The sequence below is a fragment of the Chrysochloris asiatica genome, unplaced genomic scaffold, assembly GCF_000296735.1.
Source record: "Chrysochloris asiatica unplaced genomic scaffold, ChrAsi1.0 scaffold00054, whole genome shotgun sequence".
NCBI lineage: Eukaryota > Metazoa > Chordata > Mammalia > Afrosoricida > Chrysochloridae > Chrysochloris > Chrysochloris asiatica.
This window is the reverse complement of record NW_006408572.1, coordinates 211,376-237,319: the sequence shown is the minus strand read 5'-3', so window position 1 is coordinate 237,319 and position 25,944 is coordinate 211,376. Positions and strand designations below refer to the sequence as shown.

At 44.4% G+C, this 25,944-nt stretch overlaps 1 protein-coding gene across 1 annotated transcript; it reads left to right on the top strand.

Moving 5' to 3' along the window:
* On the top strand, positions 1–25,361 carry SLC6A4 (solute carrier family 6 (neurotransmitter transporter), member 4). The gene is made up of 14 exons (XM_006863198.1): positions 1–71; positions 925–1,368; positions 3,602–3,736; positions 5,462–5,681; positions 6,418–6,556; positions 8,233–8,367; positions 8,630–8,733; positions 10,349–10,476; positions 11,963–12,075; positions 12,630–12,761; positions 14,392–14,491; positions 17,257–17,357; positions 22,374–22,541; positions 24,716–25,361. The coding sequence occupies exons 2-14, from the start codon at positions 1,026–1,028 to the stop codon at positions 24,788–24,790; spliced, it is 1,893 nt and encodes a 630-aa protein (XP_006863260.1). The 5' UTR covers positions 1–71; positions 925–1,025; the 3' UTR covers positions 24,791–25,361.
* The last annotated feature ends 583 nt before the right edge of the window (positions 25,362–25,944 follow it).

The window sequence follows — 25,944 nt, the reverse complement described above, 5'->3', positions numbered from 1 at the left end:
ATTGCAGAATAGCAAATGGATTAGCCACAGGAGCTGCTGGGAGTGTCAGGAAGAACGGTGAGCAGGCCCAAGTAACTTTCAGAGGCCAAAATGGGAATCTGTTTTGCAGAAAGGCAGGACATGGCGGGGCGGGCTGTAACTTCAGCCTCTGCCGGAGGAAGCTAGAATCTACCTAAAGGTTTCTAAGACCTGGGCTAAGGGAAGAGTCAAAAGGTTCACAGCTAAAGGGTAGTGCTGTCTCACAAGGAACTGCCTCTTTCCTCTCTATCCTTTGCTCTTTTACTTTTTAAATCGTATCTGTAGCTTATGTAATGGAGAAGACTTTTCTTACCTATTGACAGGTAGAACCAGCTACTTCTTTGTTATGTTTTGTTTCTATTTACCCAGGACCTAGCACAGCATCCAGGACCAAACAAGTGCTCCATGACGCGTGGTTGAACTGAATCTCTTTGTCTTATACTTTTCTTAGTTGCTGGTACTAGAAGATGAGACTCCTGTCTTCCCAAGCAAAGTAAATGCTTTGCTTTCAAATAGAGCCTATTCAGAACCTTGGAGATGTGCAAACTATTTTTGTTTTTCAGTCTCTACAAATTACTTGATTGTGATTCAATGATCTGGGTGGTTCCACAGAAGAAAAGCCTGTCGATCTGCTTTTGTAAATACTACAGCCAAAAAAAACCCTGTGGAAGAGTCTGCTCTGTAACACAGTTAATCAGCATGTCTGCAGGTGTGGGGTTTTTTGGCTTAGGCTGGAAAAGTTAGTTGACTGCATTCACCTTATATGGTGTAAGGATATCTTCATATTTACAGATGCATTTGTGATCCCATATACTGATGCAGGTTAGGAGATCTGATGACTTAATACCAAAGACAATTCAGATGCTTACTTTTCTTCTCCTTTCTCTGCATGCCTTTCCATCAGAGCTCACCATCCCATCTCTATAAAGCTCTAAGGATTCCCAGGACTTAGAATCCAGTTCAGGCCCTTGGCAGATGGACACCAGTACCCCCTACTAACCAGCAGTATGGAGACCATGCCTTTAAACTCTCAGAAGGAGCTATCAGCATGTAAGGATGGAGAAGATTGTCAGGAAAATGGAGTTCTACAGAAAGGTGTCCCTGCCCCAGGGGATAAAGCAGAGCCTGGTCAAATCTCCAATGGGTTCTCAGCGGTTCCGAGCCCTGGTGCAGGAGACGACACCCAGCACTCCACCCCAGTAGCCACCACTGCCCTAGTGGCTGAGATTCATGGGGGGGAACGGGAGACCTGGGGCAAGAAGATGGATTTCCTGCTCTCGGTCATTGGCTATGCTGTGGATCTGGGCAACGTTTGGCGCTTTCCCTACATATGTTACCAGAATGGAGGAGGTCAGTATCTGGGGCTCTGACTCAGGGGTGGGCTATAGGTCCTCTTGAGATGCCAAAGGAAGAGCCATGTCTCTTCTGTCTTGTTGAACTGACATGAGTCTGGGAACATGATTGCTTAGACTTTCAAGCTGGTCTAAAAGACAAATCCTCAATACACCAAAGACTTAGATCAGCATGTCTGAGGGAGGCTCTTTGAGTTGTACAGTTGGACTAAAGCTCTCCCAGATTTGACCTTCCCAGATTTCCATCATGATTAGTGCTTCCTTTGTGGAAGGACCCCACTTTTCATCTGCAAATTCTCCAAGCTCTGCCCTCCACCACAGTTCCAGGGTAGAAGGGCTGTTGGTACTGCTGCACTCCGGGTGGCAGGTTCTGTCCTGAAGGTGTCCAAAGGAGCTAGCTCTGTTCCAGAAAAAAAAGTGGGAGGTGGTTTCAGGGTCCTAGACCCTATGAGACCTGTGTGGGGTCAAAGAAGGGCCTCAATGTAAGTCCAGAGTCTTAAGTTACCAGTTTTGGCATGAACTTAACCTGAATCTAGTCACAGTGTAAAATTGATGCCAACCCCAAACCATACATAGATAGTTGTTATTTTTAAGTGCTGTCGAGTCAGCTCTGACTCAAAGTGACCCCGTATAGAATTTCCAAAGCTATGAGTCTTTCCAGAAGCAGAAAACCTCATCTTTCTCCCACGGAGCAACTGGTGGGCTCAAATTGCCAACCTTGTGGTTAGCAGTCCAGTGCTTACCCTACAGAGCCACAGCATATGTAGACATCCTTGTGATCGATTGCTGAGGCTGGTGACCATCTTCTTGTTCTTCCTGGTAACCCTCCAAGTGTCTCCAGCAGCAAACTTACAGACTATGAAACATAGCAGTGGACTGTGGGTATGGCTGTGTGGACCCCAGGGAGAGTAATGAATAGTATGGTCTTCTAATGCTCTTGCAATCAGAGTCCTATTAAGACAAGAAGTTGGAGTCAAATCAGTCAATATTTATTTTGACAGGACCTCTGGTAATAGACTTGGTAATTTGTGTCACCTTCACGTCTTCCATGTCCCAACAGAGCAACTTGGATTCACTGCGTTTTTTAAGGACCTCTGTCCATGAAGCTGCAAAAAGGCAATTCCAGATGGGCCCCAGAAACCCATAGCTCCCTGCCTGAGAGAACAGGAAGTCATAATTACTTTATCGACAGCCTGGAAGGACTCACCTTTAGCCTGCACATTATATAAGGAGCTGGGTCACTAGTTTCCCCTGTCCTAAAGCCAGTTGAGCAAAACCTTTTCAATAAAGTCCACAGCAAAAACACAATGTGGTTCCTCTCAAGCCAGAGTCATCCATGCAATTATGAGTTAGATGAGTCCTAACAGTGACTTCACATTCCCAAGTTCAATGCACTTTATGGGAGTGAAAGTTATCAGGGAAAGTCACAGTTGATCCACTTGTTGGGCTACAACTTTACAAATTCATTCTCAGCTATGCAGTCCCACAAAACCCAGAAGATACCAAACTGCCTAGTGATACAGCAGTCTCATTTTGTGAATATGTACCCTTGTTTTAAAAGACCTACCTGCAAAGGTGGCTTGTGAGGGATATTCCTGGCTCAGTGGAATTATGGAAAGACAGCCAAATATCAGTAGTCAAGTGTCTGGGGCCATGGATAATATAGATGTGCAAAGACACTGATTCAGAGACTATGTAGGTTGTTGTAACGCAGTTATTTCACAGGTGACCTGGTCCAAGAGTCCCTAGCACTGTTCTATGGGTCTGTATACCTGTTGCATGACAATAATCTGATGAGCTTGAAAAAAAAAAAAAGTGTGTTGTGTTGTACTTGGAGATTTTGCTTCAGGGTATCTGGGATGGATCTAGGGATCAAGGTGAGTGTTTTATGTTCACCAGATTATGATGTAAGGTGAGGCTCTTGTCAATCCTGTCCTTTCTTAGGGGAGGAAGTTGGGGATCAGGGAAGGGAAGTGGCCTTGGGTGACAAGTAGTGCTGGTATTGGTTTGTCAAACCCAACTTTCTCTCCCTTTGAGCTGTAGTTGTCTTCTGAAACATCACTGTAGCCTAGCAGTCTGCTCACCACTCAGACAAGGGGAGCGCAGTGGGAGTTACTTGGCACAGAATGGGTCCATGACCCTCAAGTGTTGGACGGATCCATGGGGCTTCTTGTCCAGCTCAGTTGGGATGGATGTGGGCAGGCAGTGAATTCATCTCTCACCTTTCTCAGGGGCATTCCTCCTCCCCTACACCCTTATGGCCATATTTGGAGGGATCCCGCTCTTCTACATGGAGCTTGCCCTGGGCCAGTACCACAGAAACGGATGCATTTCAATATGGAGGAAAATCTGTCCTATTTTCAAAGGTAAATAAAGGGCTTGGGTGGTGGGTGAGTGGGGTCTCCCATGGGACTTGATGAAAGTTGGGGATCTTTTTTTGGAATCAATTAGGCCTCAGATATCGCTGGGAAATAACTTGGGTAATTAAGTTTTTAACTATAAAATGGGTGAAGGGAAGCCATCAAAGCAAGCAATCAAGTCCCTTCAGGACAAAGGCCCCTCTAAGACTGAAACTTGAAGGGAACACATGAGCAGGCATGTAAGCTTACTGGTTACCACACTGGTCTACTGGTGAGTGGAAGAGGGGGGAAAGGCAGCAATGAAAAAATGGGCTGAGTTCAACCGTGTTCCATAGACTCCCGTTGACCTGGAGATGAGAGAGAGAAGAGGAAGGGCTGGTTGGTCCAAAGTGTGGTGAGACCTGGGGACACCTGAGCCCATGGACAAGGACATAGCTACAGAGGGCTAGAGCTGAGAGTGAAGCACCCAGCTGATATGAAGTGAGGGAGACACATAAGAACACCCAAACTTGCAGATGGTACCCATTTGACCTAGCCTTGATGGCTTGATAATCAGAACTCGACTTCTTATTGTTAGATGCCATCAAGTCGGTACCAACTCATAGCAACCCTGTGCACGACAGAACTAAACACTGCCTGGTCCTGGACCAACCTCACAATTGTTGCCACGCGTAAGCCCATTGATGCTGCCATATTGCCAATCCATCTCTCTGGGGGTCCTTCTCTTTTTCTCTGACCTCCACCCTGCCAAACATGATATCCCTCTCCAGTGACTGGTGCCTCCTGACAATATGTCTGAAGTATGAGAGACGAAGTTTGGCCATCCTGGCCTCCAAGGAGCACTCTGGCTGCACTTTTTCCAACACAGATCTGTTGGTTCTTTTGGCAGCTCATGACACTTTCAATATTCTCCTCCAACACCATAACTCAAAAGCATCAGTTCTACAGTCTTCCTTATTCACTGTCCAGCTTTCACATGCATATGAGGTTATTGAAAATACCATGGCTTGGGTCAGGCACACCCTAGTCCTCGAGCTGACATCTTTGCTCTTCAACATTTTAAAAAGGTCTTGTGCAGCAGATTTGCCTAATACAATAAGTCATTTGATTTCTTGACTGCTGCTTCCATGAGTGTTGATGGTTGATCCAAGAAGAATGAAGTCCTTGACAATTTCAATTAGGATTGTATACTTTCACCATACTTATTCAACTTGTATGCTGAACAAATCATCCGAGAAGCTGGGTTTTATGAAGTCTACCAGTTTGTCGTATTGTGGTGACTTGCAGGTTGCTGTGATGCTGGAAGCTCTGCTATCAGTATTTCTAGTACCAGTTGGATCACCCGTGGTGGGCAAGTTTCAGCAGTACTTTCAGACTAAAAGTCATTAGGAAGATAGGCCTGGCAATGTCTTTTTTAAAATTAGCCAATAGAGCACAACAGAATATTGCCTGATACAGTGCCGGAAGATAAACCACCTAGGTTGGACGACACTCAAAATACACAGCAGCCTCAACAATGAATGCAAGAATACCCACGATTGTGAAGGTGGCACAGGACCAGACGGGGTTTCACCCTGCTGTACATGGGGTCACCATGAGTCAGAGTCAACTCAATGGCCACTAACAACATCAGCCCTTCACTCAGACTACAGGGCCCTCCAATGCCTGGTTTCAATTCTTCACATCGGGCTGCCCTTGAAACCTGTCTGTCCTCTCTCTCTTGCTTCCCAGGAATCGGTTATGCCATCTGCATCATTGCCTTCTACATCGCCTCCTACTACAACACTATCATGGCCTGGGCGCTCTACTACCTCATCTCCTCCTTCACGGACCAGCTGCCCTGGACCAGCTGCAAGAACTCCTGGAACACTGGCAACTGCACCAACTACTTCTTTGAGAACAACATTACCTGGAGTCTCTACTCCACGTCCCCGGCTGAAGAGTTTTACACGTAAGTGTGTGTAAGTGGGGGGGTGGTCTGTCACGGGCAGGCCACACCCCTGGGCTTTGGCCTTTTGCTGAGGAATATCTGAGTGATGAAGCTATCAGGGCTGGTGAGCCAATGTGAGCGAGGAGGTGACACAGCAGGCCCCCAGGCAGGATTGGACGTTAGGAGACTCTACTTCAAGTGCTCTGTAACCTGACTCTCCTGTACCTCTCCTCTTTTTTCTGATGGGCCATGCCAGGCTACCCCAATGTACCTAGGCTGGGCTCTACCTTCACATTCCAAAATTAGTCCCTGTTTCAAAACTATCCTTCTTCCCTGGCCTTCTGCTCAGCTAGTTGTCATGGAAACAAAGCATTTAACAAACTACTTCAGATGATTTATGGTTTAATGTGTTGACTTTGTAAGTGAACTCTCCCTTTTGGAAGAAGATGATTAGAGAAACTAGTATGCTTTCCAGCGAGAATTTCAGACAGTGTGGCAGCCTGAAGAGAGAGCTACTTTGGGGTGTGGAATTCAGAGGGGGTCCAGGACCCACATATTACAAATCCTCTTATTCCAAAATCATAGGGATTCGGGTCTCAACCCAGAAGTCTGTCTTTGGGCTCAGCGCTTTTCCCGGGGTTGGTGGCTGAATGTGCTGCTCTCCCCCTGAGGCCCAGGGCCACGCGGTCCTTGCGGTGCAGTGGCTCCTGGAGGTATCGTGTTCATTGCTCTTTAGACCTTCTCTCTTTCACCCCAGACGTCATGTCCTGCAGATCCACCGCTCTAAGGGACTCCAGGATCTGGGGGGCATCAGCTGGCAGCTTGCCCTCTGCATCATGCTGATCTTCACTGTTATCTACTTCAGCATCTGGAAAGGCGTCAAAACATCTGGCAAGGTGATGGGAGACACTGGCAGATGATCCAGACTTGCCCAGGGGCCCCAGAGTGTCTCAGACTCAAAACCAGCAGCGTAAACAGTCACACTCTGTGATGCTCAATCACTTCATCACATCTGTTAGAACATTATGGACATAAGCTAATCCCGAGAACCACTATATGATTTTTCCCCCCTCAAAATTCTTTTAACCCAATGGCAGTATCAAAATTAATCGTAGTGGCCATCATTTGTTGAAAACCATCATGAACCATATCAGTGCTTTTTGGTTGGTGGTTATGTGTCGTGGAGTCGGTTCCTATTCATAGCGAAAGCCTCATCTTTCTCCCATGGAACAGCTGGTAGTTTCGAACTGCTGATCTTGAGGTTAGCAGCCTGATTCGTAACCACTAAGTTACCAGAGCTCCTTTCAGTGCTTTGTGTACAATGGTTAATGTTACTGTCTCCTGTTAGATATTATTTCCATGTGACAGGGATAGTTAGTTCTGGTCAAGTGAGGTGGTTCATTGGTAGAATTCACACATACCATGTGGTGGGAGACCCAGGCTTGATCCACGAACAATGTACCTTATACACAACTGCCACATATCTGTTGGAGGAGGCTCACATATTGCTGTGATGCTGAATAGGTTTCTTGGAGCTTCCAGACTAAGAGGAACTAGGAAGAAAGGTCTGGCAGTTTACTTTCAAAAACCAACCAATGACTACCCAAAATGAGCGGGGGGTGGGGGGCTACAAAGTCAAGAAGTGACTGGCTTACAAGCTTTCATGAGGGAACCTAGATCTAGAGGGTGTGGAGGAAGGTAGACTCTCCACTGAATAGTATCCAATGTGTCTGGGCAGGGCTGATGAAAGGAGATGGGGATAGGATTCTTGTGGTACAATACTGAATAATTCCTATCAGGACTAACTGTGAGGGTTGGAAATGTAAAGGTAGATGTTTTGTAGCAAAAGAAGGGGAGTGACTGACTTTGCAGTCCAGGAGCGGAGGTCCCTGGGACCCTCAAGGGAGAAGAGCAGAGAGTGGGACCCTACCCAGAGAAGCAGTGACGCCAGAGATGGAGACAGAGACGATGATGTGGAGAGATGGAGTGACTGGGGACTTTGAACCCAGAGAGGGAGAGGGGTTGTGTGCTGACGACTGGGGGTAAGGGAGGAGCAGGCTTGCAGGGTATACCCTTTGGTTGGTTGATGATGCTTGGAGGGGGTTGTGACCATGGCAATGTATACAATAGGATGAATGTAAAGCTAATGTTCTCGCATGTAAACTATCACATAATTCACAATAAAACATTAAAACAAAACAAAAACCAATGAAAGCCCTGTGGATCACAGTGGTCCCATGTGCAATCAATCATAGGGATGGCACAGGACTAGGCAGTGTTTTCCTCAGTTTTGCATGGGGTTGCCATGTGTCTAAGGCCAACACAAAGACAGCTAACAATACCACAACAACAGTACTGGCCAACCTATGAATCCAGTCCCTGTCAATCAGATTATAAACCCTGTGCTCTTTCCACCACACCACACTGCCTCTTAAAATTACAGAGTGAAAAAAAAGTGGGGGTCACCCTTCTTAGAGATCTTTAAGAAAAAATGACACCAACACCCACCGCTTCCCTCCTGGATTCTTCCTGGATAGCACAGTGCTAACACAATTTTCAATCTCCTTTCCAGGTGGTATGGGTGACGGCTACGTTCCCTTACATCATCCTCTCTGTCCTGCTGGTGCGGGGAGCCACCCTCCCTGGAGCCTGGAGGGGTGTTCTCTTCTACCTGAAACCTAACTGGCAGAAGCTCCTGGAGACAGGGGTAAAATAAACAAGGGGAAGGCATGAACCCAACTCATTTTACTAATGGAAGTAGGGCAAATGAAATTTGGCTTCAGAATGCAAGCATGAAAACCTGTGAGGCCAATGAGTTGGTTGATACCTAGATGATAGGAAGGGATGTCAGTGTCACACTTGTTTGCACTTGCTGTGTGACTGTCCTTACCAGGAGCCTCGGGTCTTCCACAGACAAGGGGGCATGTGAGGTGTCAGCTGAGTTTGCCTCATCGTCTGCTCTGTTCCAGGTGTGGGTGGATGCTGCTGCTCAGATCTTCTTCTCTCTTGGCCCTGGTTTTGGGGTCCTACTGGCTTTTGCTAGCTACAACAAATTCAACAACAACTGCTATCAGTGAGTATCTGGGATCCCCCAAGCAAAGCTTTTAAGTGGGGTGAGTAGAGGAGATCTGGTCTAGAGAATGATTTGCAGATGAAACCATTGATGTTAAACCCAGCCTGGCTCAGGCTGTGATGAGACTGCAGGTCCCTGAACAGTTCATCCTTGGCCAGACCACCCACCCATGCATTCAGAAATCGAGTGAGGCTCAAACCACTTCTATTTTGTGAGTGTCTGTATGAGGAGGGCTTTGAAAAGTTCATGGACAAATAGAATGAAAAGATCATGGAGTTTTTCCACGAACTTTTTGAAGCCCCGTTGTATATTAAAAAACTAGTTAATTAAAAAAATTCCAAAGCAGGTTTACAAAAAGTAGAACATACATTTAATGTTTTAAATTTAACTAGTTAATGTGTTTGACACTAAAAATTACTCAGTGATAATTCACGGGTGTATACACAAAAGGCATGATACCATTATCTTGGTGGCCAGATCTCGTTTCTAGAGTTTTTGACCAAACAGGGATTATGATTTAAGTATCCTTAATTAGTCTTGTTTTAGTAAATGCTCTATCACAGTTGACCATATGCAGCAATCTAACTGCACTGTTTATTAGAAAATTACAGAATTTATTTTTTAAAAAAGAGTTTACCCGCACCATGGGCAATATGGTCTTGCTGGTCCTGAAGTTGTATGGTGACATCTTCTTTTAAAAGTGTCAGCGTGACCCTGTGGTAGTCTTGTGACCTCATTTATAAATAATGCCAAAAGTCTAAATCTGAAAAAGCAAATGCAAGGAGACTAAAGTTTATTAATGGTTACCAGGGATTGGAGGGAATCATTGTTTAGGAAGCATTGATCATCAGTTAATGGTGATGGAAATTTTGGCAACAGATTGCTGCACTTCATGGTTGATGTGTTCAATGTCACTAAATTGTCCATGTGAAAATGTTAAGCTGGCAAATGTTGGGTGATATATATACAAGAGGGCTTCAGAAGTTCCTGGGACAACTCCATTACTATTTAACTCCATTTCCCACAGAGTTTTGGAAGTCCCCTTGTATTTACCACACACACAAAGCCTAGATCTGAGGACTTAAGAGTTGTGAGGCCAGGCCCCCTTCCTGCTCCCCATCCAACCCATGCTTCACCACAAGACTTGTTGGAAACAGATAGGTCTTAGCTGTGGGTGGCACATGCAGTTAAATGCTCAATTACTAACTGAAAGGTTGGCAGTTTGAACCCACCCAAAGGCACCTCAGAAGACAGGCCTGATGACTCTACTTCTGTTCTACTCTGCACATTCGGGGTCGTTGTGAGACAGAATTGGCTCAACAGCAACTAATAACAGCAATGTGTTGTGCTGTTTCTAAACTGATTAATTTCTCAAAACAACCCCAAACTTGCTGTTCACTCCATGCCAGGCATGGGGGGGGGGGGGAACAGCAGTTTGTGCTTTAAGGCTGATCCAACCTGCTTGAGAGGCTGGGGCTCTGGGAGAAGGGAGAGGGCCAACAGACAGGCTTCAGGTCCCTCTGAGCTCAGTCCATTCTGCAAAGGCAGGCACAGACAGATGCTTCCTACGCTCTGACCAGGGATATGTCTCAGCCACCTCGGGTTTCTCCCCCAGAGATGCTCTGGTGACCAGTGTGGTGAACTGCATGACGAGCTTTCTGTCGGGATTTGTGATTTTCACGGTGCTGGGGTACATGGCAGAGATGAGGAACGAAGACGTGTCAGAGGTAGCCAAAGATGCAGGTAGGACTTCCGGTTCTGTTTGTTCCTGTTGAATTGCTACAAGCTGGTCCTGGGCTTCTATTTGATGCTCTTTGGAACTTTGCAAATATCTGATTTCTGAATTACTATTTTTTAAATGACCACTCAGTAGGGAAATAGACTCTCCAATTTGTTTTTGTTTTTTTTTAATGTTGTAGTTTTCGGAGCTGTCAAATTGGTTGCAACTCATAACAACCCTGTATAGGGTTCTGAGGAGCAGCTGGTAGGTTTGAACTGGACTGCCAATCTTGCAGTTAGCAGTACAGTGCTTACCCTACAGCTCAACACCAGGATTCTTTTTTAATAGGCTTTCTTTTTTAGAGCAGTTTTCAGCTTTACAGAATTGAATTAATTTAAAATGTTTCTATTACATTTTTTAGAGGTTTTGGAGATACTTGCTGCTCAGGAGAGCTCAACCTTACCCTGCGTCAGGCTACTGTGGGCCCAGGGCAACTCCCTGGCCCCCAATACTACCGCCTGAAATACGGCCTGGGTTCCTTTCTAAAGACATCCAGAAAGTCTGACCTGGATGATTTATTTGGGTCAGCGGATTTGGGTCTGGGTCTAGATGACCAAGTTTAGTAAGCAAATGATTAATAATCCCCTAGAACTGCCTGTTATAAAAAAATAAAGCATGGCCAACGAGGCCCACTGCCAATCTAGGGGACAATGACATTTTCATGGAAAAGGAAAAAAGCAGTTGTTGAAAAGAGGTGATAGGATCTACTGGGTGGAGTCCCAAAGCTTTCCTACTAACATATGGTGTGTGTTTGGCTTATTGGGGTGCTCTGACCTGTCCCCCCGGAAGGAGGGCATCCCTAGCTAGCACATGAGGGGTTAAAGATATGTTCCTTTCACAACTAAAAGAGACTTGTGACTTTACTGAAATCAGTTTAATAGTTGCTACTTTTCTGGAGCTGTTGTTGTTGTTAAGTACCATCAAGTCGGTACCGACTCTTAACGAGGGTTTCCACGGAGTGGCTGGTGAGTTTGAACTATCAACCTTTCGATTAGCAGTCCAGTGCTGATCCTACAGTGCCACACCAGACTGCTTTCTGGAGCTAAAGACAAAAAGAAAAGAAAAGAAAAACAACGTAAAACCAAACTCCTGCCATTGAGTTAATTCCAATTCATAGGACAGTGTCGAGGGCCTTCTGAGACTATGCATCTTTATGGGAGCAGACAATCTCATCTCTCTCCTGTGGAGCAGTTGGTGGGTTTGAACCACCAACTTTCCAATTAATAGCCCATTCCTTAATCATTGCTTCCATTTAGCAGCTCATTTCTAAAGATATCCAAAGGGGCTAAATACTGTGGGACTTTGTAGTGATGTCAACTCTGCTCCTGGAACAAAGTACTAAATTTATGATATCATAGAAATTTTTATTGTGTACAACTTTGCTAGTCTTAGAGCCTCCAATCAATCCCTGATGTAATTGTGGGTGTGTCTGGGTCTTCCTCCTCTCAGGTCCCAGCCTCCTCTTCATCACATATGCAGAAGCCATAGCCAACATGCCAGCATCCACATTCTTTGCCATCATCTTCTTCCTGATGTTAATCACCCTGGGCTTGGACAGCACGGTGAGTGAATGGGGAGGGAAATGGCTCAGGAAGGATCAAGAGGGGTATTCATTCTGTATCCACAGTGACAGCACTCACTGCCCTTTAGGACATTAGAGTCATTAATGTGGGCAAGAGATGCGTCACAGTGGGACATCCTTGTGCACTGTCCCTGGACCAGATAGTGGCCCTTAAACACCAGGGCGAGGTCAGTCTATGTCTCAGGGCTCTGCCCAGTGTTTAGCCCAGTGCCTTGCCCTGGTTAGGGTGGAGTGAGTCTCAGGTGAAGTTTCCTCTAGACCATTATTGCACCTCACAAATACAAGTTCCATGTGTTATATTCTCTTTCCTGGCTTTTCTCCATGATGGGTTCCAATTATGTAAAACAGGAAAAGAAACTTCTCGATGATTTTGCAGGCTGGTGAGTCTGGAGAGCTGCTCATGATTGGCTTGACTTGTCACTGAGCAGTTTTCCCAACCCTGGGAAGGTGCCCTCCATCGCCCTGTCCACAGTCCTGGGAGGTAACAGACTTATCCCAAAGGCTCCACTGTGATTGCTTGTGTCCACTTCTCAGTTTGCAGGCTTGGAGGGGGTGATCACAGCTGTGCTGGATGAGTTTCCCCACATCTGGGCCAAGCGTCGAGAGTGGTGTGTGCTTGGGGTGGTTATCACCTGCTTTTTCGGATCCCTGGTCACCCTGACTTTTGTGAGTACCACAGCCCTCACCTTTGAGAGGGTCTCCCTTAAGGTGACATGGCTCTACAAGAAGGGCTTGCTTTCTTCCCATCCCACACAGTGCTCTGGCTTTGGGATCAAAGGAAGGGGGCTTGTCATGTCCATGGAAATTTGTAATCAAGGATAAGAAGAAAAGGTATTTCTGGCAGTATCTGTTTGCAGGATCTAGTCATGGCACCTGGAGGCTGTTAGCATTTTACAGCAGATCAAACTAGATTTCAGAGTTGGCAACAAATCTACATACATAACACTTAGGATCTACTTTTCCTGTGTATTTTCGTTGTGTAAGGCTGCTTTTATGAGAATATTGCCCTAAAATGCAGAACATCTGGAGGCCAGGCTGGCATCTCGTGATCATAATAATGTCAACGCCAGAGAACTGGCAATGGTAAAAAAGTCAGACCTTTCTAGCAACTTTTTTTCTTTTCAAGTTGCTGAGGCAAAACAGTAACTGCAGGCATCTTAGGCTGTGGCCTCCCGACTCAGGGTAGATTTTGCAGATTTTCTTCTTCAAGTCTTAACCTTAATGGCTGTGGGGCTTCTGCATGTGGTAGGGCTCTTAGTAAGACACAACGAGGGCAGAAGGTGAGGCTGTGACCAACATGCTCGATGCATCTGTGTCATGGATGCGCCCTGGAAACTGTTGTCTTTAGAGACTGGATTCTGCGGGGCAGAGCACCCAACAGATGTGTAATTGTTGTTGTTGTTGTTAAGTGTTGTCGAGTCAGTTCTGACCCATAGCAACCCTGTATAGGGTTTCCGAGGAGCGGCTGGTGAGCTTGAACCACTGATTTTCAGTTCAAACAACTTTGCAGTCTGGTGCATTAACCCACAGTGCCACACTAGGACTCCAGATGTGTAATGCTGTTGTTAAGTGCCGTCGAGTCAGTTCCGACCCATAGGACCCTCTACAGGGTTTCCAAGGAGCAACTGGTGAACCTGAACCATTGACCTTGCAGTTCAAATGGCTTTGCAGTCTGTTGCATCAATCCACAACACCACACCAGGACTCTAGATGTGTAATGTTGTTGTTGTTAAGTGCCATTGAGTCTGTATAGGGTTTCCAAGGAGCAGCTGGTGAACTTGAACCACCAACTTTGCAGTTCAAATGACTTTGCAGTCTGACGCATTAGCCTATAGCACCACACCAGGACTCTAGATAGAGGAAAATTGAAAACCGGTCCAGAGGCCACTTGGAATTGGACACTCAAGCTTAATGGGGGTAGAAAACAAGTAACAAGAGACTGTTCTGTGGGGTGAGAGGGAACTGGCACACATGAGAGGCCCAGGGTGGGGATTTTTCAGAATTATCGTAGAAGCTTCTGCAGTTCCAGGTTGTGTGAACAGTTACTATACTCAACTGCTAACTGAAAGGTTGGAGGTTTGCGCTCACCCAGAGGCACATTGTATGAAAAGCCTGGTGATCTGCTGCTAAAAAATCACCAGGATTTTATGGAGCACAGTTCTACTCTGACAAACAGGGGGTCTCCATGAGACGGAAACATCTAACAAGTTAACTGGTTAAGGAGCTTCTGCAGGTGTTGATAGTAAAGAGGTGTCTTGCCTCAGAGGCCCTTAACCAGGCTCATGATCTCTTGCAGGGAGGGGCCTATGTGGTGAAGTTGCTGGAGGAATATGCCACGGGGCCTGCAGTCCTCACTGTCGTGCTTATTGAAGCAGTTGCTGTGTCTTGGTTCTACGGTGAGATGCTTCCTTCAACCAGCAGCCATCCTTTCTACATCAGTCTGTAGACAGCAGAGTAGACAAGGGCTGATTTCATCAAAGAAAGGCAGGCGCATTTACACGATGTGACCTTCCGGTGGGCCTGTAAAATAATCTCAGCTGATTGCCTTCTTCAGAATTAGATCATTTCCTCCGCACTCTGTACGACAAATTGCCCGTGCTCTTGCGAGAACGTTGGTTTCCTTCCAGGTTTAGATGTTTATACAGTGGAGACAGGTTGAAGCAGTTCTGTGTATAGCTCACTCATGTATGGCTGAGTGCTGAAGATGATGACTGGTTCTAAGAATTGGATGGAGAACAAAGAACTAGTGCGCAGGAATGCATTTTCAGAGCGTACAATATACAACTGTTAAATGTTGTTGTTGGTAAGTGTCGTCAAGTGGATTCCAACTCATAGCAGCCCTGTATGTATAGAGTTCCTAAGGAGTGGCTGGTGGCTTAGAACTGCTGACTTTCCAGTTAGCAGTTCTGTGCTCATTCTACAATGTCATACTAGGACTCCTACTATTTATATGTTGTTAAGTGCCGTTGAGTTGATTCAGACTCACAGTGACCCTTTATTGGGTTTCTAAGGACAGCTGGTAGGTTTGAACTGCCAGCCTTGCAGTGTGGTGCTTATCCTACAGAGCCACACTAGAACTCTGAGCAAGAGCTTAGGTGCTTGCATTTTAGGGAAGAGGTAAGAATGGTCCTATTTGCATTATCTGCCCTGGTGAAATCACAAATTCACCCCTTCTGAGTCTGGGATAAGGAGCTTTGGTGGTAGAGTGGTTAAGCACTCAGATGTTATTCAAAAGGTCAGTGGGAGAAAGATGTGGCAGTCAACTTGGAAACTGTATGGTGCATTTCTTCTCTGTCCTACAGGGTCACCAATGGACTCACAGGCAATGAGGATTCTGGGATGGATTCTGATAAGGGAGAACCTCTGTGGGTACTGAGAGTACCCTGGACATAGGTCCACAGGCAGAGTTCCGGAGCCCCTGGGTAGAGAAGGAGTGGACACAGGCAATTGATGTAAAGAAAGCCAAGTTCAGAGAGCCTTATTTCATCTTTAAAGTTAACAAACAACTAAATAAACTGTGTTGTTTCATTCTAAAAATGTATTTATTTTACTAGTTTCTACGAAAAAAAGGAAAAAGCACTGGTGGCACTGTGCTGGATGTTAACCACAAGGTCGGTAGTTCAAGCCCACCAGTGGCTCCTTAGAAGAAAGATGAGCCTGTCTGCTCCCGTAAAGATTTACAGTCTCGGACACCCTATGAGTTGGAATTGAGTAAATGGCAGTGGGTTTGGGGATTTTTTTTAAATGATAAAAACTAGTCCTGGTGGTATAGTGGATTAAGCATTAGACCGTTAACCACAAGGTCAGTGGTTCGAACCTGCCAGCTGCCCTCAGAATGATGAGACTGTCAGTTCCCATAAAGATTTATTCTTGGAAATTCTTTTGGGCAGTTCTATTTTGTTATTTTGAAGAGCAGAGATGTCAGCTTGAGGACTAGGGTGCGCCTGACCCAGGCCATTGTGTTTTCAATAGCCTCATATGGATGCGAAAGCTGGACAGTGAATAAAGAGGATCGTAGAAGAATTGATGCCTTTGAGTTGTGGTGTTGGAGGAGAATACTGAGGGTGCCATGGACTGCCAAAAGAACCAATAGATCTGTTTTGGAAGAAGTGCAGCCAGAGTGCTCCTTGGAGGCCAGGATGGCTAAGCTTCGTCTCTCCTACTTTGGACATGTAGTCCGGAGGAAACAATCGTTGGAGAAGGATGTCATGCTGGGTAGGGTGGAGGGTCAGAGAAAAAGAGGAAGACCTCCAACGAGATGGATCGGCCAGGTGGCATCATTGATGGACTCGGGGGTGGCAGCGGTGGTGAGGTTGGCCCAGGATCGAACATTGTTTCGTTCTGCTGTGCATGGAGTCGCTATGAGTCGGTTCCGACTCGATGGCACCTGACAACAACAACAACAACAATTTTGTTATTTAGAGTCAAAATGAGTCTATGACAATGGAGCAATGATAAACAACTTTAGCATTGGTCTCTACACATCATCTGAAGGCAGACCTACATTTTGGTTTGCACATGGGCCCACATTGTGGTTATATTCTGCTTTTTTATTTTCTTTTTATAGATGAAACCCTCCCCATTTCTTCAGCAAGTTACAGGACAAAGTTCAAATCCTTCTCCATTTCTTACCAGTTGGGGTCTTCAGCTTTCACTTTTGTAGCAGTTCCTTTTTATAGAAGAATCTTGATCTTGATCTAGCACATGGATGGGCAGTATTGTGTTAACATGTGCCTTTGAAAGTTTCCAGCATGTGGTCAAAAGTCAGTCTTAGGTGGCAGTTTCACCATTCACTGACAAAATTCAACTTCCATTTCTAGAATAACAATAAAATGAAATATACATATAGAAAGATAATATATGTGTATATATAATATATAACATATTTTAAGATCTTAGAAAGGCAATATAGCATGGACTTTAGGCCAGTTCTTCAGCTGTATGTAGAAAGAACTTTGCTTGCTATAAAATGCAGCTTTGTAACAAGTCCTCCGCCCACCATCCCATGAGAAATTGCAGAGTTGTTACCATTGACCAGGCCAAGAATGCCAACTCCCTTCCTCCACTGCACTTCCAATGCAGATCCCGAGCCCCCTGAGGATCGGGGTGGAGGGACTGCCATGTTCTCTCAGTCAGTCTCTTTCTCTCTTGGGTAATTCAGGAATCACTCAGTTCTGCAGTGACGTGAAAGAAATGCTTGGCTTCAGCCCTGGATGGTTTTGGAGGATCTGCTGGGTGGCCATCAGCCCTGTGTTTCTCCTGGTGAGTTGTCATTTCCCTTCTTCTTCCTACCCTGAGGAAAGACTCACCCTCAGACACATAAAAATATGTAAAAATGGCAGTGTAGAAGGACAGGACCTTCTCTCTCCAATCCATTTATCAGTTCCAATACCAGCCATCCCCGCAGTGGCACTCTGTACTTCCTTACTGAGTTCCATAACCATGGCCACACAGAACATGGATGAGACAACACTTCACAGTTATAGGGCTTAGTAGGAAAGTTGTTATTGTTAAGTGCTGTCGAGTCAGTTCCGACTCATAGCGATCCATATAGGATTTCCGAGGAGCAGCTGTTGGGTTTGAACTGCAGACCTTGTGGTTTGCAGTCCAGTGCTGATCGTACAACCACACCAGGAGTCTGAGGTAAATGTTGTCGTTGTTAAGTGCTATCGAGTCAGTTCTGACTCATAGCAAGTTGTTGTTATGTGCTGTGCAGTCGGTTCCGACGTGTAACAACCCTGCATAGGGTTTCTGAGGCTGTAAATGTTTATGGGAGCAGAAAGCCTCATCTTTCTCCCACAGAACAGCTGGTAGTTTCGAACTGCTAACCTTGAGATTAGCAGCCCGATTTGTAACCACTACGCTACGAGAGCTCCTTAACATATGACAAAATGTTCACAGTCATTAGCCATTGTTGTTATTGTTGTTAAGCTGATTCTGACCCATAGTGACCCTGTATAGGGTTTCCAAGGAGTGACTGGTGAGCTTGAACCACCAACCTTGCAATTCAAACGCCTTTGCAGTCTGGCACATTAACCCATAGTGCCACACCAGGATAGAATCCATTTATTGCCAAAGGAACTGGATGTGAGTGTTCAGTTCCAAGGGCTGCCCATGCCTAGGAGTGCTCAGAATTCATTTCCTCCTCCTGAACATGCCCCTGTGCACCTGACGTCACCTGAAGCAAGCCACGTGCCCAAAGGTGGATAAGTGTTCTACTAGCATCTCAAGTGTGGTCTGAGGCAATCTAAGGTGAACTGACTCTGTACTTCCCCAGGGACTGTTCTTCAACTCTTTCTTCTATCTGTAGTTTCATTTGGGGGCCACCTGATCTTTTGGAGTCCCCAGTACAAACAGTTAACATGCTTGGCTGCTAGCTAAAGGTTGGCAGCTCCAGTCCCCCAGAAGCACTGTAGAAGAAAGGTTTGGAGATCTACTTCTGAAAATCAGCCCCTGGAAACCCTGTAGAGCAGTTCTAATCTAACACACATGAGGTTACCATGAATCATAGTTGATCAACGACGACTGATTGATCTGATCTTTTTGAGTCAGAAAGATTGTTGGATTGTTCCTTCAATCCATTTCCAGCTTATTTGGAGCAGAGCCGTTCCATTTTGTCTTAGAATATCTCAGCCTTTGGCTTGCACCTGTCTTTCTCCCTCTTTCAAAATGACCCTTTTTGCATTCTATTGTGATATTTTTAGGGCAGCCCTTTGCGTTTTGTACCACCCACACATCTCAATGTTATTTCATCGACACTGTACGTTCTGACCTCTGTGACTCTGCATATGTCTCTCTCCTCCCTGACTTCTATTCCCCTGGACTCCAGAGGTTGCCACAGCCCCAAGTCCTCTCAGAAAATGGCTCCTATGGATGTGCTCTTGGGCTCTAGTTCTTCCTTAAGATCCTGGCTTGGAAGTTCCTTATGTATGAATTTATCAGTTTGTTGATGCTTTATAGTAGATGTAAAAAAAAAATTGTCATTGAGAATTTTTGGTTGTGGGAGGGTTGGTCTGCAAACCTAGCTGCTAGTTACTGTTGTTGTTGTGTGCCAACTCACAGGACCCTGCAACCCTTACACAAAAGTTTACTAGTTTCTATTACAGTTATTTAACGTACTACTTAAATCCTTTTATTTGTTTTCCAAATGATGAAGAGACACCAGATTAATCCCCTAAGGGCAGAAATCACGTTTGTTTGTTGACTTTGGTTTCTCCACAGAGTAAAGCTATGATGACCAAGGCCCAGGTATGTGTCAGGAAGTGAGGCATAAAATTCATCTCAGGCATAAAATATAAAGAGACAACAAAAAACAGAGTCAGCAAAAGAAATAAAACACTAATATATTTAAAAAATTAAAATTAATGCATAAAAATGAACAAGATATCAAGATGTTCAATTGCACATGTACTGCTCACCTTACTCGCCTCGCCCTTACCTGGCTTTGTCAGAGCTTGCCTTTTTAAAAGCTGTTGTATTAAAGTATGTACAGTTTACCTTGATTACTGGATTGTTGGCACCTCCTTAAATTATGCTTCAGAGGTGAGGATCTCTTCTGGTACCTCACCCTAGACTTTTGGTATAATGATTTCTGGGAATTTATGGTGGTCTGGCAGACTGGATAAACTGTTTTTTTAATTGTGGTTTGGATGAAAGTTTACAGAGCATGTTAGTTTTCCATTCAACCATTTGTACATATTGTTTCATAATAATAGTTGCTAATTCCCTCAAGGTAACAGTGCTCTCTGACTTCCTCCTTGGGCTTCCCTGTGTCCATTTGTCCCATCCTTTTTTCCTGCCCCTTCTTGCCTTCTGAGCTTTGTTTTTGGGCAAATACTGTCCTTTTGGTCTCATATGGCTGATTATTCTGAGGCGTGTGTTCCTCACAGTGTTGCTGTTAACTTTATAGGCTTGTCTGTTGTTTGCCTTGTCTTCAGGTATTTCGATGCCCAGTCAATGGGTTTCTTTGCCCGACAGAATCCATGTCCAGATTTGGACTTTAGTACACTAGTCATGATTCTCATGATGTTCCTTTTTCTCACCTCCTCTCAAGGCAAGGGATCAAGAGAGCCTGATTAAGAAGAAGCACATCTGTCTTCTACTCCTGGGTTTACTTAACAGGTCTCCTGCTCTGGACTTTTTAACACTGCTTTAAGTAAACAGCTAGTAGCTTACTAAAAATACTCTTTTTCACTGAAGCCAAATTACAAAAAAAGAAAAATCTGTATACAAGCAAGAAGAGGCTGGGACATGTGAAGGAGTTTCCAAAGCAACAGTTATCGGCCATGCCAAGAGCTTGAGCCCTTACTGAGCTGTGTTTAATTGCATATACCTGACGTCAGGATGAGACAGGTTACAGCAAGGATGGCTCCTAACCCAACTCTCTGTTTCCCTGTTCCCAAATTAGCTTTCTTTGTAGCTGGGTCTGGTGGTGAGGAGAGTAAGTTGGGAGAAAGGGTTGCAGTTGGCTGGACTCCTGTTTGAAATTGTCCTCCTGGATTTAGGATAAGCTTAGTAGATGAATTTGTGTTTAACAGCTTCCCATTTTATTATTACCTGCAGACAAAGGGGGAAAAAGAAAAGATATAAATAGATTTTTAACCACAAATAATTTACATTACTGTCTTCTTTATAACTATGAAATAATAAAATTAAATTAAATCAAGAGCAATGACAGTTTCAGCACAGTGGTTACTAGGCAAAAACTGATATTTACACTCTAGAAACCAAACTAAGAATGGAAAAACCTCGCAAGATGGGTGTTTGAAGCACTCTGTAGAATTTTTCTTGTTTGAAATTTTCACAAGGTTTTCAAGTAAGCAGTGTTTTTTTCCCTCCATAATTTATTCTATTATGAAGACTTGTGGCATGTGGTCATTCATTGTTGTGATGTCATGTGGCAGAGCTGTCATGTGTCTAGCATGTTCAATCGCCAGGCTAGAGAGCTTAATGCAGAGAGAACTCAAGAAAAAAGCAGCAGCATATCTATCCTAGGAGTCTTAGTTCTTTCAAGGTCTTGAGAATCTTATTATCCCTCTTGACCACAAGGTACCTTCCAGCTGACCCGAAACAATTACAGTTGAGAAACACAGGAGGAAATGAAAACAAAACAGAGAGAAATATGAGCCCCAGGAACTGGCAGAAGGAACCTTGGTTGTAGTGGGTAATGCATTGGGCTGCTAACCCAAAGGTCAGCTATTTGAATCTGCTGGTTGTCCTGCAAGAGAAAGATGAGGCTTTCTGCTCCCACTATTAATCAGAACCGATTTGATGGCACACAGCAGCAGCAGCAGGACTGGCTGGCGGTTCTTTGGGTGGCATAGTTAAGCACTCAAATGCTAGCCGAAAAATTGGTAGTTCAAATGCACCCATAGGTGCTTCAAAAGACAGCTGTGGTGATACCTGCTTCCAAAAGGTCACAACCTTGGAAATCTATGGAGCAGTTCTACTGTGTGTACATGGGGTCACCATGAATGTGAGTAAACTCCAGGGCAGCTAACAACAACAGTGTGACAGTCAGGAGCTATGGAAAGGTTGTCTCATCCACTCTTACACTGTCTGGCAAGATGGGGCCCAAACCACTCCCAGTGAATGACAATCTCTTCTCCGTTCAAAGGGCTTTGCTGTAACTTCCCTAAGATATGTCGGAGGCTACAGGGTTGAGATGGCGGTAGGGAGGAAAATGAAACACCTGGCTGTTTGACTGTTGCAGCTTAAGTACAGAAATTGGTGAATTTTATGTGTTAGAATTCAATCAAGAATAGATTATGTTTTAGAAATTTCTTGAAAGTATAAAGTTGTTTTGTTGTGAAGTGTCATCCAGTCGATTCCAACTCATAGCAAACCTATATGGGGTTTCCGAGGAACAGCTGGTGATTTTGAACCACTATCATCTTGCTCTGGTAGCGTAGTGGTTACGAATCGGGCTGCGAACCTTAAGGTCAGCGGTTCGAAACTACCAGCTGCTCCGCGGGAGAAAGATGAGGCTTTCTACTCACGTAAAGATTTACACCCTCGAAAACCCTGTACAGGGTCGCTATGGGTCGGAACCGACTCGACGGCACTTAACAACAACAACAACAACATCATCTTGCAGAAGACCTAGCAAATTTTGTTCGGCCTTGTGGTTCAAACTGACTTTGCAGTTCGGTGTTCATCCTACAGCGCCATACCAGGAAGTATCTTAGCTCTAGCATTTGATGTTCTTGGTATCAGAAATATCTTTATCTGCGTGGATTCAGCTAAGATTTTAAATGTTTCTCGGAATTTCTGTTTTAGTTCATCATTTGCAGTTTTTTGATGAGCCCCCCACAGCTACGGCTCTTCCAATATAATTACCCTCATTGGAGTATCATCTTGGGTTACTGCATAGGAACCTCATCTTTCATCTGCATCCCTGTGTATATAACGTATCGGCTGATCACCACTCCAGGGACCTTTAAGGAGGTAGGTGCTTGCATATGTGTGGTTAACATTAGTAATGGTAATGTTTCTGGGAGAGAAGGGTTCTCTTGTTCTTAACTAGCCAATCTTTTGCCTAGCTATGAGTTTAGTCCAGCACATGAAATTCACCAGGAGGCTCTTCACCTTGCATATTTATAGTCCTATACCATGTTCTCTAATATTCTATCTGTGAAGGAGGGAGGCCTCTTAGAAAATTTGGTTTGGGGTTAAAGAAAAAACAAAAAAAGACAAAGAGAAAAGTAAATTTCTGAACTCTCTTGGGCCCTCGCCATATACAAGGTTGGATTTTATCTATGGTGTAACTTGGAGGATATCATAAGCACCTGAAGCCTGAGTATCTCATGGTGGGAGTCATTGTTGCAGAACCCCCTAGCACTGTGCATGATGATATTGGAAGATGCCCCACTAAGTAACTATTCATGAAAACATCAACAAGAACCCGTTTCTTAGGTTAGTTATCATCTTACAGAAGGCCTGGCAAATTTTGGGAGCAAGAATTGCCTGGCAAGTGGAATGCTGACAGAATAAGGTTAAACAAACGTGGAACTGGCATTTTGGGAGATAGGCAGCCAGAAGCACAGCAGAATGGTTGAGTGGAGGCTAGAACACAAAAACCAAATACTCTACTTTATCATGTCATTCATTATACCTCAGTACGCCTGTCTGTGTCTGTATACCGTGACTCCACTCAAGACTAGTCAGTCACCTGTGCCAAGTTTCAATTAGATCGACAGAATTGTGTTTAATCAGTTTTAGGTTCTATATTAATTTATGAAATGGACAGTTTGAGAAATTGTGCTTTCTAATGACTTGTAGTGCCCTGGTAAGTCATGAGCACTGCAGTTACTTTCTTTTTGAAAATGGTTTTCTAGTGTGACATTTTGATGCGTAACTAATAAGGTTATGAGTGACACGAAAGGTACAATTTGTGAAATCCACTAGCTATGAAAATGGAGCTTTCTGAATTTCATAGTTCATGCTCCTTGAAGAGGAATTATCTCTAGAACCCAGAAATAGAAGAGGGTGAAGGGAACGACATCATTTTCCATCCAAAATTCATCAAAACATGCTCTCAGATCCAATTTTGCCTCCTTACTGTATGTGCAGACTTTGGCCATCAAAGGTTTGACTCAGTAACTTAATAAAGAATTTTCTAAGCACTGTTGTTTTTCCTTCTCCACATCCCTGTACTGCTTCATGTCACCCTGACACTAAGTTTTTCATTTCACATAATTTCAAATTTCATACATAAGCATATTTTACATTTCTCTGAAAGCTTCTGAGCATTTCAGCTGTTTCTAAAGTAGAAACAGCCATTTCCCTGTTCTGAGTATTATATCGACATGAGGTTGCTTAAGATTGATGACTTAAATGGCTACATCTTTTAAAATTTAATTTTGTAATAATTTGCACCATTGTGCAAACTAGCCAGTGCTCATTTACAGGTGGACTAATGGAATCAATAATGTCCTGGTTGTTATGGTGACTGCATGGCACTCTGTATTGTGACTCTAGAGTCCATGCAGGGTGTAAGATGCCCAGCTGAGACGGGTAGGGAACTGAAGTCCAGCATTCACTCTGCCCCCTAAGCCCTGAGGAAAGGTGCCCTTTCCCACGTCACTCAAAGACACGCAGAGGCCCCTTGAAGATTCATTTCTCCCATTAGCTCCATAATGGTTTCTTAGTTTGCAGATATTTTGGTAAGTGCTATTGAGTTGGTTCTGACTTATATTGACCTTGCATAGGTTTGAACTGCTGACCTTGTGGTTCGCTGTCTAGAACTGATCCTACACCGCCACACCAGAAATCCTTACAGATATTTGTTGTTGTTAAGTGCCGTCGAGTTGGTTCCAACTCATGAGGACCCTGTATCGGGTTTCTGAGGAGCGGCTGGTGAGTTTGAATCACTGACCTTATAGTTCAAACCAACTTTGTGGTCCAGTGCTTATCCTACAGCACCACACTAGCACTCCTACAGATATTTGAGAAACTATAAATTGGGGATTCTCTTCTTAAGGAAAGTCAACAGAAGTATTCCAATTCACTATTAAGTGCTATGTTGATACCTTTTGTTTTAATATGAATACTGAGAAATATTTTTGCAACCCTGCCAAATTTCAAGAATGTTTATAACATTCCAATTTTCTTCCCAACAGCGTATTATTAAAAGCATCACTCCAGAAACACCAACAGAAATTCCCCATGGGGACATCTGCTTGAATGCTGTGTAACACACTTCTTTGTGAGGAACATGGCTTCCCAATAACCTCTTCCTCCAATCCTGACCTTGTCACACCTCGCCTTCTCCCCTCTAAGTGAATGAGTTTCCAGCTAAGCCTGACAACGGCAGGGTCTCCTTCATAGAGACTCAGCTCCAAAAGACTACGGTGCCCAGACTCTCATGGCTTCCAGCCGCTTCTTTCCATGAAATCTCCTGGACATATGACCACGTTGGACTCTATCTGTGATGCAGCTGAACTGCCTCATTTTGGACGTGTGAGGGTGTGATGGGCAGTTGATGATAAGCGTCCTATCATCTGTTAGGATTAGGATTAGAGTCAAGTCTGTGAAAATCTCCTGTCTCATTACTTGGTGTGATCATTGGTATCTGACATCTGTTGGCTTCTAAAGGTTTCACTGCTCATGAATGCATAAACCACATAGGAGAAAACAGGGATGCTGTCTTGCTAGCAATCTGTTTTTTGAGTAGCATAGAATTCTGTCGCTGGAATCTACTAGAACCCTTTCTACCCGTGTGCTGCTGTGGAGTCAAGAGTGGAAGATACTCGTTTAAGAAGCTAAACTGAAAAATATATGTATGCGTGAGCTTGTGTATCTGTGTGTATACTGCTGTTTCAGTGTATCCCCATCCCCATCCCGGTTCTTTGGGCCCATTACAAACTCTACAAATTTCCTGTGATTTTTCTTACATTAACAAATTCTACCCAATTAAGTACATATTGTATGTTGTCATTCGAATTATTACAAGATGTTCTGCAACTTTCTACTTTTCCAGTGAAACTACATTAGCCCCCACACTTTCCTTTATGGGCCAACTCTTAGTATTTGCTGCACTTTATTGCCATCTTCCTGTCCCACTCTACTAAACATTCATGAAGACATTTTACAGGCAAATCTGGTTTATTTCTTTTGCCAATGTGTTTGGCTGTGAACGACTTTAAAGATGAGTATCAACCTGTGTACCTTCAATGTTCAGTTGACCATCTGGTTTAATCTCTGCCTACTGAAAATGACTGAATTTGACCATTTAGGTTACATACTTTGCTTGCTTTGTGAAGAGACTATATATCCAATTCTCATTCAGCTCTAGGGTATGTAGATCTGGAACCCTAACCATAAACCAAGAACATCCTCAATTGGAGAA

Bases quoted from the DNA above. Each gene is read 5' to 3' on its own strand.
- SLC6A4 (XM_006863198.1), top strand. From the start codon at position 1,026: ATGGAGACCATGCCTTTAAACTCTCAGAAGGAGCTATCAGCATGTAAG. The intron at 6,557-8,232 runs GTGATGGGAGAC...TCTCCTTTCCAG, and splicing joins GCGTCAAAACATCTGGCAAG to GTGGTATGGGTGACGGCTAC. The intron at 8,734-10,348 runs GTGAGTATCTGG...TTTCTCCCCCAG, and splicing joins TTCAACAACAACTGCTATCA to AGATGCTCTGGTGACCAGTG.